The 10,787-nt window shown below is 53.1% G+C and overlaps 1 protein-coding gene across 1 annotated transcript in view; it reads right to left on the bottom strand.

Annotated features, from left to right (window-relative positions):
• Positions 1 to 4,731: 4,731 nt before the first annotated feature.
• The window catches only part of SOX10 (SRY-box transcription factor 10), a 13,629-nt gene continuing 7,573 nt past the window's right edge, over positions 4,732 to 10,787 (bottom strand). The window contains exon 4 of the mRNA XM_009217269.4: positions 4,732 to 6,628. Coding sequence (XP_009215533.4) covers positions 5,925 to 6,628 — 704 coding nt within the window. The 3' untranslated portion in view covers positions 4,732 to 5,924. The remainder of the gene's footprint in view (positions 6,629 to 10,787) is intronic.

The following is a 10,787-nucleotide window of genomic DNA, read 5'->3' as shown; positions in this document are numbered from 1 at the left end:
CCTGTGACTGTCAGCTCCTTAAGAAGCACCAGAGGCCCTTAGCCCCTTTGGATCCCCCACATCCTTCCCTCCATCTCCCTGTTCCCCAGAGCAAAGGCTGCTGTAGGGGAGACACCTCAGCTGCCTTCCCAGCAGACAGACGAGTCTTTGTGCCCAGGGAGCTGGTTGCCACGGAAACCCCCAATTTCCTTTCCAGTGGGGACTGGCTGCAGGGGCTTCTCCCTTCTCAGGAGTATCACAGAGCAGGTCTCATCAAGCCACCCATTGTTTCCTAAGGACCTGCTTCGAGCCTCTTATCGTGGGCTCGGATCCCCTTTCAGAAGCAGTGCCCCAGCAGGAAGCGTGGGGGTGTGCTGATCTCCCACCGTCCCCAGGCAGAGCCCTGCTGGGCAAGTCAGTGGCTGAAGCAAGGACCGAGCACCTGCCTACCCCTGCCCCCACGCCTCTGTCCCCACTCCTCCTCAGGACTCTGCCCACACGCTGTCCTCTGTGGCCCACCTCTTTGGTGTGCCACACCCATGCCATCTTCCCAGCCCCTATAAGATATCCTTTCCTTCCTGTTTGGGGCTGGTGATCCTCTGAGGCCTTGCAGGGATGGTACTGGGGTGGTGGTGCTTCTGGGATCCAGGTGTTACATTAAGTCAGAGCTGGAGCTCCCGCTTCCTCTGCCTGAGGTTCTAATGGGTCCTCTTCCTTTCTCCATCCTGCTTACCCAACCTGAGGTAAGACTAGTCACACTGGCTCCTCCCTCCTAGGGGGTCAGGGGGAGGGTGTATATTGACATGAACAGGAATAGAGGGAAAACTGGCTTCCTGAATATGCCAGCCTTGACCTCCATTCCACTGCCAGCTCCCCTTCCAAGAGGAGGAGCTGGGCTTCCCTAACCTCTGCAGGAGGCAGGGCCTCCGGGCCTGGGTGCAGCCTGGTCCCAGGATGGGGTGTGGGGAGTGAATGGTGAGCATCTGCACTGGTGGGAGGGGTGTCTGCTGCCCTGGAGAAGGGTTAATTCAGGGAGCAGTGGACTTCACACCCCCATCCATCCTCCTCCAAGCCTGTGGAATCCTTTAATCAAGTTGGGTGCTGAAATTTCAGCTCTGAAATGCCGCCTTTGTGCTGGCATCCAGGCAGCCGCCCCAGAGTGCGGGGGTCACTTTCTCGGCCCCATTTCTCTAAATAGTCTCTTTGTTCCCTGCTGGGCTGCTCAGTATCAGATGTGATTAAAGGGAGATGGGGTTTGGGCTGGGGAGGAGGGGAGTGGGGGGTTAACCCTTAGGGGATAGGGTGCAAGGGAAATGGGACAGAATGGGTGTTTTTCCTCCGTCTTCCTCTTCCCATTCTCCTCTTTTGGGGAGTCCCCTGCTATTCAGCTGGCTGGGCCTGGGTTTTGACTTCTCGTGAATAAAATGTCACCGGTCACCACTACTGGTTCTGTTTCCTTAGGGTTTGGGCATAGTCTCTTGAGTCATTTCCAGAAACACCCGACTCTTTTTTAACAAGTGGAGCTCCTGCCTTCCTGAGGCCTGCGCACCCTTGGAACCTTTGGTCTAAGGGATGTGCACAACCCAGGTCTTCTGACTTCTCTGGGGTCATTTCCCCTCCTTCCACATCCTCAGTGATTTCCCACTCAATCTCATGAGATGTGGGGTCTTGGAGGTGATAGTGTCATCTTCCGGATGTGCCCCTTGCTCCCCACCACGCCAGCTCCATATCCCTCATCCCACTGCGAGCAGGAGTAGTGAACAGACTGCAAATGGACAAAAGTCCTGCCTTTCAGTGAAGAGGAAAGGGTGGGTTGTAAAAATTATAAACACATAAGGTTAGTACTGATTGATCTGTGACAAAATTCTAGAATAGGTTGGCCAGGCGCAGTGGCTCATGCCTGTAATCCCAGCACTTTGGGAGGCCGAGGCGGGCAGATCACGAGGTCAGGAGATCGAGACTATCCTGGCTAATACAGTGAAACCCTGTCTCCTAAAAATACAAAAAAATTAGCTGCGCGTGGTGGCGGGGGCCTGTAGTCCCAGCTGCTCAGGAGGCTGAGGTGGGAGAATGGCGTGAACCTGGGAGGTGGAACTTGCAGTGAGCCGAGATCGCGCTACTGTACTCCAGACTGGACGACAGAGCGAGACTCTGTCTCAAAAAAAAAAAAAATTCTAGAATAGGTCACTCCATGTTTAAAAGTGCTTATATAATAAAAAGGAGATCAGGCGCTAGCATGGGTTGTCTAAGAACCAATATTGCCAAATAAGTTTTTTTTTCGATGGTTACTGGTCTAGTCCAGTAGGTTGAGGGAATGCCAGAGATCAGTGAATCTTGATTTTGACAAGGCATTGGCAGTCTCCATGCCACCGTGACAGAGAAGCATGTGCTTCATGGTGATGTAGTTAGACAGTTTTAGAACTGATTAGACAGCCTCCTTAAGAGTGGAGATAGAACTGATTAGACAGCCTCCTTAAGAGTGGAGATAATAGCCGGGCATGGTGGCTCACACCTGTAATCCTAGCACTTTGGGAGGCCGAGGCGGGTGGATCACGAGGTCAGGAGATCGAGACCATCCTGGCTAACATGGTGAAACCCTGTCTCTACTGAAAAATACAAAAAATTAGCCAGGTATGGTGGTGGGCGCCTGTAGTCCCAGCTACTTGGGAGGCTGAGGCAGGAGAATGGTGTGAACCCGGGAGGCAGAGCTTGCAGTGAGCCAAAATTGCGCCACTGCACTCCAGCCTGGGTAACACAGCGAGACTCCATCTCAAAAAAAAAAGAAAGAAAAAAGAAAAAAAAGAAAAAGAAGGGTGGAGATAATAGGCCAGGTGCGGTGGCTCACGCCTGTAATCCCAACACTTCGGGAGGCTGAGGGGGTGGATCATGAGGTCAGGATATTGAGGCCATCCTGGCCAACGTGGTGAAACCCTGTCTACTAAAAAAATACAAAAAATTGGCCGGGCGTGGTGGTGGGCACCTGTAGTCCCAGCTACTCAGGAGGCTGAGGCAGGAGAATCACTTGAACCCAGGAGACAGGTTGCAGTGAGCCAGGATTGCACCATTGCACTCCAGCCTGGCAACAGAGCAAAACTCCATCTTAAAAAAAAAAAAAAAAAAAAGAGTGGAGATAATAGAACTGACGGTGGAGAGAGGCATTTAGTGCTGTACGCAGGTGTCCCTCTTCATTTCGACCTTTATTAGTGACTTGAATGAGGCTATTCAAGTTTGCAGATACATAAAGCTCTAAAGGAGAGCTAAGTTCTAAAAGGTTTAATACAGGTGGGGAAATGGGTCAAACCCAACAAGGTGAGATCTGTTAAAGATCAGTGTAAAGTCCTGCTTTTATCTAAAACAAAACAACGACATACATACAATTTGGATATGACTTTGCAATGGATATTGTCTAAAAGATCAGGGGTTTCGGTTACCATCCAGCTTCACGGGAACCAGCAGTTTTGGGGAGGTTTCCTGAAGAGCTTCCATAGTGCAGCTCCCAGATGGAGGGATTTTGGTCACCCTGGAGACTGGGCTAGTTCTTGGTGCCCTGTCTCTGCCCCAGTCCTGACTAGGGGCTGGAGACTACAGATGGAAGGAAGGGAGCTGACGATACCCAGTCTGGAGCAGTTGAAGATGCATTGCTCCAGATACAAAGCAGAAGTAGGGTCTGCAAACCACAGGCAGGTAGAGGGGATGATGGTTAAAAGTGCAAGCCTTGGAGTCAGAGCTGGCTTCAGATTCTGGCGCCAGCACTTCTTAGCATCAACCTCTCAAACTTCAGTTTCCCCATCTGGAAAACTGAGATAAGAACTGGACCTACCCCTTCACTGGCCTGAATGACATAAGACCCTTAGTGGAGCACTTAGTAAATGGCAGCTGTATATAAGCTGTTAGAAGCTGGCTATGAGGAAGAACTTCCAACCATCGGAGTTGTTCATCAGTGGAGCAAGATGGCAAAGAGATTTCCCCTGTCCTTGCAGTTGTGTGCTTGTGAGGTGGAGTGGTCCTGGCCTCTGAGTGCAGTTTGGACTTCTGCTGAGGAAAGAGCTCTTAGGGAGTAGGTGCTTAAGGAGTAGACTGACATCCTTGGTCTAGACTTGGACAAGGGCAGCTGCTGTGAAGGCTTGGCTAGATCCTGGCATGGGCTGCTGTGTATGTGCTGGGGGAGGTGGCAAGTAGGGGGATGCAACAACACAGGGCCTATCCACACATCCTGAAGGACAGGCCTCTGACTGCAGGCAGCACAGTGTCACACTCAACCCACCTTCTCCTCTTCAGATACCTGTCTCTTGAATTCTTTGCCAGCTCCCCTCTGCTGGGTGCTGGGAGAGCAGAGGGGCTGCTTGCAAGGCAGTGAGTTCCAGCTGAGCCAGTTAAGAGTGAGTGGCCCCCCTGCAGTGTGGGGCACAGCCGGCTGGGGAGAAGCTCCCATCTGAGGCTTCAGTCCTTGAGCTCAGACGGACCCCACTGGGATGCCAGCTATCCTAACCGACTCCGTTGTTCCCACTTTCTTAGCAGGGGGAGAGAGAGAGAGAGAGAGAGAGAGAGGGGGGAGGGGGGGGGGGGAGGGGGGGGAGGGAGAGGAGGGGGGGGGGAGGGGGAGGGGGGTGGGGAAAGAGGGAAGGAGGTGGGAGAGAGAGACCTTTGATGATCTGTCCTTTGCATTCTACTCCTAGCTACTTCTAGAAAGCATTTGAGGAAGCACCAGTACAGGGATAAGAGATGAAGAGACAGGCCAGGTCAGGCTCACCAAGCAGGTAACCGGAACCTTTAATTTTATTATGTGGAATGCTTAATGCAGAGTTAATAGGGGCTAGAGTGGCTAGGAGAGGGGACTACTGAGATAAATAACAGGAGACAGTAATGAGTTACATGTGGATTTGGGGGGCTGCAGAACAGGAAAATGGGGAGCAGATATAGCTACATACTTTATTCAGATACCACTGGGAGGCAAGGGGCAAGAGGCAAGGGCAGAATGTACAGGTCAGGATTCTAGTGTCTTCAGCCTGCTGCCAGCAACCTGGGTGCTGGGCCCTGTGTCTCCTGGAGCCAAGGGTTCAGGCCTGAGCAGCTGTCACTCTCTGGGAAGCCCAGGGAGTGGGGCTGACAGAGCAGGGGACGTAGAGCCTAGTAAGGGAAGAGGGAGCTGGCAAGGAGCCCAGGGAGGAAGGCTCTGTGAATTGTCTCTGATTCCTTTCCTGGAGCCCCTGCCTCCTCACCTCCTGGGATGCACCTCAAGGTCACAGAGGTTGTAGTGGAGGAGGACTGGGGGCTCTTTCTCGATTAGACAAAGAATGAGGTTACTGGCACAGAATTGGATCTGGGGGCCTCTGTGCCAACTCCTTCCTGCCTTCGGAAGGGGAGGGGACATTGAAGGGATGAGAACTCCACTAAGTCCCTCGAACCCCCCACTCCCCATGAGGCTCCTCAAAGCTACTTTCAGCCCCTGAGTGGGAGACATGGCCAGCTCCGGACACAGTCTCTGGGTGGCCTAGCCCTAAGGCACTGTGGCACAGGTGGCATGGGCATGTCAGACCCTCACTCTCTGTGAGAGAGGAAACAGGAGTCATAGGAGTGGTAAGGCCTCCGATGCCACCAACCCTGGTGCTTCCCCTCCCCGAGGAGGGTGAGCAGGTCCTTCTCAGGTCCTGGGATAGAGGGTCATTCCTGGGGGAAGGTGCAGCCCCTCATCTTTCAGTGTGGGAGCAACAGTCAACCTCCTTCTCCTCTGTCCAGCCTGCTCGCCTGGGGCTTTGCTGCTGGAGCCTGGATGGGGCGGGCGGGTCATCAGGGCAGTGAGCCAGACAGAAAGCCCCCTGACCCGTCAGCCTCTTCAGCCTCCTCAGCCTCCTCCACTGCCACCGCCAGGCCTGAGGTGGGCGAGGAACAGGACACACAGGCTGGGGGCAGGGGCTGGGCGGGGGGTGGTGGCGACAGGGCCCCCTTTAGGGTCGGGACAGTGTCGTATATACTGGCTGCTCCCAGTGTGTTGGGCTGTGGGACTGGGGCCCTGAGGGGCTGGGGTCAGAGATGGCCGTGTAGAGGGGCCGCTGTGAGGGCCCCATATAGGAGAAAGCCGAGTAGAGGCCAGAGGCCTGGCTCGAATGGCCGTAATAGGGTCCTGAGGGCTGATGGTCAGAGTAGTCAAACTGGGGACGGGAGATGGAGGGGAAGGCTGAGCCGTAGTGGGGCAGGCTGAGGGAGGTGTAGGCGATCTGTGAGGTGGATGGCTGGTCGGTGTAGTGCGGGGGCCCCTGGGGCCCCGCGGTCTCTGTCTTCACCTGGGCTTTGGCATCCACACCAGGTGGTGAGACCGTGGGCAGAGCCACGCCTGGTGGCTTGGAGATCCAGGCGGAGTGTCCACTGGCCACAGCCAGGGCGCTGCCCAGCCCATAGCCAGCTGCTGAGTAGCTGCCCACGTGGCCTGGGTGCCCATTGGGCGGCAGGTACTGGTCCAACTCAGCCACATCAAAGGTCTCCATGTTGGACATTACCTCATGGCTGATCTCACCGATGTCCACGTTGCCGAAATCGATGTGAGGCTTCCCGCCCTCCCCCATGGAGCGCCCGTCCCGCTTCGGGTCTGCCTTGCCCGACTGCAGCTCTGTCTTTGGGGTGGTTGGAGGGGTGGGTGGGCCATGGCTCTGGCCTGGGTGGAAGGGAGACAGAGAGAGAGCAAAAGGGGGAAACAGGTTAGAGGCAGGTGGGCGCACGTGAACTTCAATGGTTCACCTTCAGGCAGCGGGTGCCTCTGGGAAAACCTTGTAAGTTTCACGTTTTGGCAGCATGAGTCGGCATTTTTTTTTTTTTTTTTTTTTTTTTTGAGACAGAGTTTCGCTCTTGTCGCCCAGGCTGGAGTGCAGTGGCGCCATCTCGGCTCACTGCAACCTCTGCCTCCTGGGTTCAAACGATTCTCCTGCCTCAGCCTCCTGAGTAGCTCGGATTACAAGCGCCCACCACAATGCCCAGCTAATTTGTGTATTTTTAGTAGAGACGGGGTTTCGCCATATTGGCCAGGGTTGTCTCGAACTCCTGACCTCAGGTGATCCACCTGCCTCGGCCTCCCAAAGTGCTGGGATTATCAGCGTGAGCCACTGCACCTGGCGGCATTTGTTTAAATACTAGTGTCTTAGATTGGTCTCCAGTTGTTTATGAAATTCTCAAATCTTAGGGATGAATCCTGCCTCCTCCCCTGTCACCCACCTGGGGAGGCCTGCCTCATTCTGAAAAACCTTTCCTGTGGAAAGTTCTTCCTCTCATCAGCTTCTCTGCTGCCCAAGTGGTCTGGCCCGGCCTTTGTGCTCTGCCAGCCCCGCTTCCACACCCATGCTGACTGCCCTCCTTGCTGGGCCTTGCTCACCCAGGCTCCTGAGTGCTCTGTTTCACCTTTGCTGGTTGCCTGAGCCTGCTCCCTGCCCTGGCCTCGTGTTGTGTCCTTTCCAACCCTTCCCTCCTCCTAAGCCTGCCCTGCTGCCCAGCTCACTGGGCTGAGGGTCTGAGGACACACACTTTTTCTCTGGGCCCTCAGCCCCGTCACACGCTGGTCTGTGTTGCCCTGTCGTTCCTTGAGCTAGCTGCCTTCCTCCGTGGGAGAGCATTTAGAAAACTGGTCCTTGTTCCTTTGTCTGTTCACTTTCCTATTCACATATTAATTCGGCAAACTCTTAGGGAGCATTACAAAACGCCAGGTACTGTGCCAGGTGCTGGGGATACAAATGTAAACAAAATGGATCCCTGTTCCCAAAGCTCATATAGTCATAGATCCATAGACCCACATGCACCCAGAGTTGGAAGTGCTGTGATGACAATATGCAAGGACTTGGGAGACCAGAGGAGGAGTCTACTCGCTACCCCAGGGATTTGGGGAAGGTCTCATCGGGGAAGGATATCTGAGTGGGGTGGGGCCTTGAAGAGTGAGAAAAAGTCTGTGTCCACAGTTTCTTTCGGAGGTAGTTGCTCTGTATGTGGTCCAGTGTCTCCTGATGTGTGTGTGTGTGTGTCCCTGAATCTTTGAAGGTGAAGAGTATGTGCATGTGTGTGGGAGGGATGACTGCCTGGCATCCCATTGGAGACAGAATACGTCCACAGTCGTAAGAGACTAAGAGCTCCCCAAGGACAGGCCTGTTCCTCCTTCCTCAGACCAGAGGCAGCGCCGAGTCCTGCATTGGCCAAGGGCTCTGTACTTCAAGAGACCTGCCTAGGTTTTTGAATCCTGGTTCTGTGTCTGGACAAATCCCCAGTCTTCTCTTAACCAGCTTCCTTATCAGTAAAATAGAGATTGTACCAAGCAGCCCAGCCATTGCCTCTTTCTGGAAGCCTTCCTTGACAAGAGTCTGGTGGGCAGCAGGGGTTCTTGGAGACCTAACTGGATGGGATGGACGGCTGTGCCACCCCTGGATCTCACACAGGCTTCTTGTGTACTTCTCTCTCTCTCTCTCTCTCTCTCTCTATATATATATATATATATAAAATTTTTTTTTAAGAGATAGGAGGCTGGGCGTGGTGGCTCACGCCTGTAATCCCAGCACTTTGGGAGCCTGAGGTCAGGAATTCAAGACCAGCCTGGCCAACATGGTGAAAACCCATCTCTACTAAAAATATAATAATTAGCTGGGTGTGGTGGCATGTACCTGTAATCCCAGCTACTCAGGAGGCTGAGGCACGAGAGTCACTTAAACCCAGGAGGCAGAGGTTGCAGTGAGCCGAGATGGCACCACTGCACTGCAGCCTGGGCAACAGAGCAAGACTCCACCTCAAAAAAAAAAAAAAAAAGACACAGTCTTACTATATTGCCCATGCTGGTCTCAAACTCATGGGCTCGGGTGATCCTCCCACCTCAGCCTCCTGTGTAGCTGGGACTGCAGGCGCCTTCCACCATGCCCAACTTTGTTTCTTCCTGTATTTAATTCACTCGTTTTCATCCCTGCTCCTCTCTCTAGACTCTCTAGACTATGGGCCCCTGAGGCCGGGGACTGTAGGCTTCTCTGGTTAGTACCCCTGGTGTCCACTCCAGTGTTTGACACAAAGTAGGACTCAGAGCGTGTTCTCTGAAGGCAGGAACTTTGCTCACTGAGCACTTTCCATGTGGCAGACCTGTGTGTGTCACTTTCTGTACATTAGGAACACAGGCAAGGCAGCCGTGGTGCCAAGTAGAAGCCCTGGAGCCAAACTGAGGAAGTTCCTGTCTGTTTCTCATCAGTAAAATGAGAGTAACTTGCGATAGCTGAGATCTGAGCCCAGGCAGTTTGGCTATCTCATCACATTGTTTGCAATCACTGAGTTAGTATATATAAGGCAACTAGCACCTAGCACAGTGCCTGGAACACAGTAGGTGCTCAATTAATGTTAGCTGTTATTATCATTAATGAAAATTAAACAAGATAGCTTATGTCTGGCTCATCCATGGCCTGTGCTCAGCGTCACATGCCGTGTCTCCTCTGTCAGAATGGCTGGTGGGATTTGGGAGGCCGAGAGGTGGGCAGATTGCCTGAGCTCAGGAGTTTGAGACTGGGCCTGGGCAATACAGTGAAACCCTGTCTCTACTAAAATACACAAAATGAGCCAGACGTGGCGGTGTGCACCTATAGTCCCAGCTACTCGGGAAGCTGAGGCAGGAGAATTGCTTGAACCCAGAAGGTGGAGGTTGCAGTGAGCCGAGATCATGCCACTGCAGTCTAGCCTGAGCGACAGAGTGGGACTCTGTCTCCAGAAAAAAAAAAAAAAAGAATGGCTGGTGGGAAAGAGGCAGTGATTTCCTCTCCTCCATTTGATCTTCCATTTCTCAAAACTGTCCTGTCTTCTTCCCCTTTCCTTGTAACTACTCCAGCCACCTCTCACTCCATGGCCTCCACAGACTCTTTTTTTCCCCCATATTGGCCAGGCTGCTCTCGAACTCTTTTTTTTTTTTTTTTGAGACAGAGTCTTGCTCTGCCGCCCAGGCTGGAGTACAGTGGCCGGATCTCAGCTCACTGCAAGCTCCGCCTCCCGAGTTTACGCCATTCTCCTGCCTCAGCCTCCCGAGTAGCTGGGACTACAGGCGCCCGCCACCTCGCCCAGCTAGTTTTTTGTATTTTTTAGTAGAGACGGGGTTTCACCGTGTTAGCCAGGATGTTCTCAATCTCCTGACCTCGCGATCCGCCCGTCTCGGCCTCCCAAAGTGCTGGGATTACAGGCTTGAGCCACTGCGCCGGGCCGGCTAATTTTTTTTAAAACAGTGGCCCACGCCTGTAATCCCAGCACTTTGGGAGTATAATGTTGCAATCTTGGCTCTCTCAGCTCACTGCAAGCTCCACCTCCTGGGTTTACGCCATTCTCCTGCCTCAGCCTCCCGAGTAGCTGGGACTACAGGCGCCCGCCACCTCGCCCGGCTAGTTTTTTGTATTTTTTAGTAGAGACGGGGTTTCACCGTGTTAGCCAGGATGGTCTCGATCTCCTGACCTTGTGATCCGCCCGCCTTGGCCTCCTAAAGTGCTGAGATTACGGGCATGAGCCACTGCACCCAGCAAGTATATGTTTTAATCAAAAGCTTACTGGAGTTTTGATTGGGACGTTTGCAAATTTTCAACATGAAAATCTTGCATATATTCTATTAGATTTATCTTAATGTATTTCATGGCATTTGGTGCTATTAGTATTTTTGAAAATTTTAATTTTTAATTGTTCATTGCCAATATGCAGAAAAACCACTTTTTTATTTTTTACTATGACAGCTTTGCTCACTGCAAGCTCCGCCTCCCGGGTTTACGCCATTCTCCTGCCTCAGCCTCCCGAGTAGCTGGGACTACAGGCGCCCGCCACCTCGCCCAGCT

This window comes from Papio anubis, chromosome 16, assembly GCF_008728515.1.
Source record: "Papio anubis isolate 15944 chromosome 16, Panubis1.0, whole genome shotgun sequence".
NCBI classification, from domain to species: domain Eukaryota; kingdom Metazoa; phylum Chordata; class Mammalia; order Primates; family Cercopithecidae; genus Papio; species Papio anubis.
This window is presented reverse-complemented; position numbering and strand designations above follow the sequence as displayed.